General features: G+C 42.4%; 1 protein-coding gene and 1 non-coding gene across 2 annotated transcripts; one reads left to right on the top strand and one right to left on the bottom strand.

The window, feature by feature from the left end:
• Positions 1–851: 851 nt before the first annotated feature.
• VTP21DRAFT_9075 (uncharacterized protein) lies at positions 852–2,409 on the top strand (the record flags this gene model as incomplete). The annotated part of the gene is made up of 4 exons (XM_069399993.1): positions 852–935; positions 1,102–1,234; positions 1,311–1,807; positions 1,867–2,409. 4 exons carry the CDS (start codon positions 852–854, stop codon positions 2,407–2,409), a joined length of 1,257 nt encoding a protein of 418 aa, XP_069245538.1.
• A 977-nt stretch (positions 2,410–3,386) lies between these two features.
• Positions 3,387–3,459, bottom strand: VTP21DRAFT_t381. The gene has a single exon. It is a non-coding gene; the product is annotated as a tRNA-Gln (tRNA).
• Between the last annotated feature and the right edge of the window lie 503 nt (positions 3,460–3,962).

The raw sequence follows: 3,962 nt of genomic DNA, 5'->3' as shown, positions 1-3,962 counted from the left end.
GGGTATAAAAATGATCTTTTTTATCTTTTTGATCCAACAAGTTCATTATTTTTTTTTTGAAGGATCTTTATTAAAAAGTTTCATTTTTTGTTAATAAAGAAAATTTGATAGATAAAGATATTAGAAAATAAGCAATACATGTAAGACATGGTAGATAAAGTGCCTCTCAAAAGTTTCTTGACACCCCCTTTTTTCATATTACGAATCATACTTCCTATAAGGATAAAACTTCAAAGAAATATTATATATTTTGCAAAACCTTATAACATCAGCTCTCATTCCATTCACATCAAGGAGTGCTATGTTTGTAACTTTTCAAGGGTAAATGCGTTTTAAACCGAAATTTTTTTGGGACATATTTGCTCGTTTAGTCCAGTGTGGATTAATACTCTTGTAATTCAACAACAAAAAGCATCCATCGCCCGAAAATTATCCCATGTATTCTGTTAGCCTCGCTTTTTATTATCTTATTATATAAGCATTGTGCCTCGCAATACTCCTGTTAAACGCGCTCGTATATCGGACCTACTCGAAGAAGGCTATTCCACACGTGAAATTGCTGCTCGTGAAGGAACCAGCAGAACTACCGTATCAAATATACGTCAGGATGAAGAAAATGATCCAACTAATTCGTCAAGAGAAAATATGGGTCGTCCGCGAAAGTTATCCCATGGAATACAGTTTAGAGAGTTCCGTACTTGGAAATGTCTGGTTAGGAGTTCTTTGCTTCCTCGAAATTGAAGGCTGCCTCTTGGCTATCATCGATCTGGATTAGCGAACATTTTATTTTTTGCTTGAACTCTTCTTCGTCTTTTTTCCTTTGTGCCTGTATCCATTGTCCTTTGATTGCTATGAGAAGATCTGATAAGAAGGCACACTTGAATGTGATGCCCTCATGTTCTTGGCTGTCCATGACAATTGCCAATTCCATTGGCGTAATTCTTCAACAAGTTCATTATTTTTTTTTTTGAGATTAAAGGATTTTTATTGAAAAGTCTCCTATACAAGTTAAATGAAAGAACTGTACACTCCCTCTACCATTTTCTTACATGTATTACTTGTTTACTGATAACTACCAATATCAAATTATTAACGAAGTAGCTTATTGCTCGATTCCTAGAGTATGACCCGGACCCATCTCTAGTACTGGTGCCGTCGCCGGGAATCAAACCTAGCACACAGTGGTTAAGCTCCGGGGCTCTTAACCACTCTGCCAACCAAGGAAGGCCAACAAGTTCTTTTTTTTCGAGATTAAAGGATCTTTATTGAAAAGTCTCCTATACAAGTTAAATGAAAGGGTTCTCTTACAGCCCCATTCCCAATCACAAGAGGGTTAAGACAGGGCAACCTCCTGTCCCCATACCTTTACAACATCACAGCTAAACCTCTACTTGCGGCAATCAAGTGCAAGATACGGGGCATTTCTGTCCCAGGACTCCCACGGTCAATCACGACACTCGCGTACGCAGACGACCTGACTGTCGGAGTGGCTGACCAACAGGATATCACCAATCTCTACCAGCTCATTGACACTTACTCACGAGCGGCAGATGCTAAAATTAACATCGACAAAACGGAGGCCGTAGCACTCACACCTGCTGCTCGAACCTCCATCGACCCTGGATGCGAATACATACCCGCAGGAGGAGCAATCACATGCCTCGGCATCCCGATCTACCTCCCCTCAGCAGTTAACCCCACACATATGCCAGAACACCCAAATGAGGCATACTACACTTGCCAGCTATCGAAACTGAGACAGACGATCCAATCATGGAGAATCCGGAAACTCAGCCTCCTAGGGAAAGTTCATCTGATTAACTCCCGACTCCTATCCAAAACATGCCGATACAATCGGAAATGGAGCGTAGATATTCTGCGCAACCCACGGAAAGGCTAAAAAGAGCGTGCGAACGTCGCTATAACGATTTTTCCTTAGAATGGGAACACGGATACCTTATCCTGCCCCCCAACCTAGTAGAGAAAATCACGAAATGTTCTGCCATACCCCGACAACCTCCGCCTCCTCGTTTCCCACTTCACCTCTGTCACCTGGCTGGCGCGCCCGTCCCGGAATACTCCACCCGCCGGGGAAGGCACCAGCGAAATGGCTCTCCGGAACCAGAAACGCTGACGCCCCAATCTTGGCCAGAGGTTGCATCCACGGCAAAGGAATGGGAAAAGGTCTGGACCTCCATCCAAAAACGGCCAACACTCCCAAAACACCGCACACTACGCTGGCGAATCCTCGTAGAGCGTGTAATTACATACTCGACATTCCCCGGTCATGACCCGAAATATACCCGCTGTAACGCTCCGAGGGACACCATCCGTCACACCTTCTTCGAATGTCCAAAAGTCTGTCCTCTTTGGTTGACACATGTGCCCGAATCCCAAGGATCCGACTGACAATGTCCACTACTTACCGTGGTTGATTCAGGACTGTGCATTCCAGGTAAGCATGGGCAATGCTTTCCACGGCGCTATGCTCCACTTGCTTACTACTGCTGCTGCGATACATCAGTATTTCATGAGCCTCTATTTTAGGATTTTTGCTTTGGTTCAATCGGTCGCTTCTTCCAGTACTTTCAAGGTATCTTTCACTTGATGGGGTTGCTTGAGATCTCTCTTCATTCAGGTATGACATCCTTGCCTTGGTTTGACAAATATGGCTTCTCGACGTTTTTGAGGGACTATTTGAGCTTTGTGTTTTTATTTTGTTTCCTTTTTTTATCATTATACAGGATTTTATTAAATAGAATTCCATACCCATGAACAGTAAGCTAGATTTCTACGCCAAAATCATCCAGATAATACTCATGGCCTACTTAGTCGAGATCTAGCGTAAAAACGTGATGTTATTGGGTATGGGACTAGTGAAAAGAATAAGTTTGATTCAAGCTGAGCCTATTGCGCATGTTGTATCCCTTTTAGTTAGCGAGCTTAGTGTTGTGAATATCTTTGGAGAATTGCTCCGATGTATTTGGAATGGCTTGGAGAAATAAGAGTTCTTCACTGTGGTTTTTATCACTTCGAAAGTATTGTTTTTTCTTTGCTTTCGCAACGGTTCGCCAGAGTGAGTTTTTATGATTTTTATAACAAATTGCTGGCAGTCTACTGGCATTATTAGTGCCGTCGTTATTGTCTTTCTTGGTTCTTTTGGGTAGAAAGATGTGGCTGTTGTTATCATCCATATAGGTGCTTTGGTTGTTACTGGTTGTTTTGTTGTCATTACTGGTTATGGCGATGATATTATTTTTGTTGACTTGGCTCTTGTTACAGTGCTCAAATCTCTTGCTTATCTTTTTGTTGTTATCCATGTCTTCGTTATTGTGTTCGAAAATATTACCCTTTCTTATCATATCGTGGGTAAAAAGATAAATTTATGGTTCTACTGAGACTCGAACTCAGATTACAGGATTCAGAGTCCTGGGTGCTAACCAATTACACTATAGAACCCGATTTTTATTTTTGTTGTGAGGAAATTTGGAACTAAATGCATCAATGGCGCAGTAGTAGAGAATGGAGGCTTAGCTTTGGTGACTTCAGAACCCAAGCACAGAATCCTTCGCTGGAGACCTATGAAGCATAAAATGGTTACCGGAATCATCACTAGCAAATGGACTGGAGATCCTAACACTTGCAAAAGGTGGTCCCTAGGGATACCTGAAACAATTGCCCATGCCTTTCTAGACTGCCCAGCTATCGCGCAACTCTGGCAAAGAGTTGATGGGATAAACTGCCGAATAATTGGAATACCGCCACACGAATCCACGAGAGAAGACAGACTGTTTGGACAAGCAAACAATTAAGTCAACGCTTCAACGAAGTGGTTGCTCTGAGCCACGACATAGCCCTGTGGATAATATACCGCTCGAGACTTGAATTAGTGCTGGACGATGTCCAACCCAATCCGGTAGCCATAACCAAACAATTTGACCACGAACTACAACGAGTAAGTG

Source organism: Calcarisporiella thermophila (genome assembly GCF_041956535.1).
Source record: "Calcarisporiella thermophila strain CBS 279.70 unplaced genomic scaffold VTP21scaffold_48, whole genome shotgun sequence".
Classification (NCBI taxonomy): Eukaryota; Fungi; Calcarisporiellomycota; class Calcarisporiellomycetes; order Calcarisporiellales; family Calcarisporiellaceae; genus Calcarisporiella; species Calcarisporiella thermophila.
Note: the sequence above shows the minus strand (reverse complement) of the source record. Positions and strands in the feature narration are given on the sequence as shown.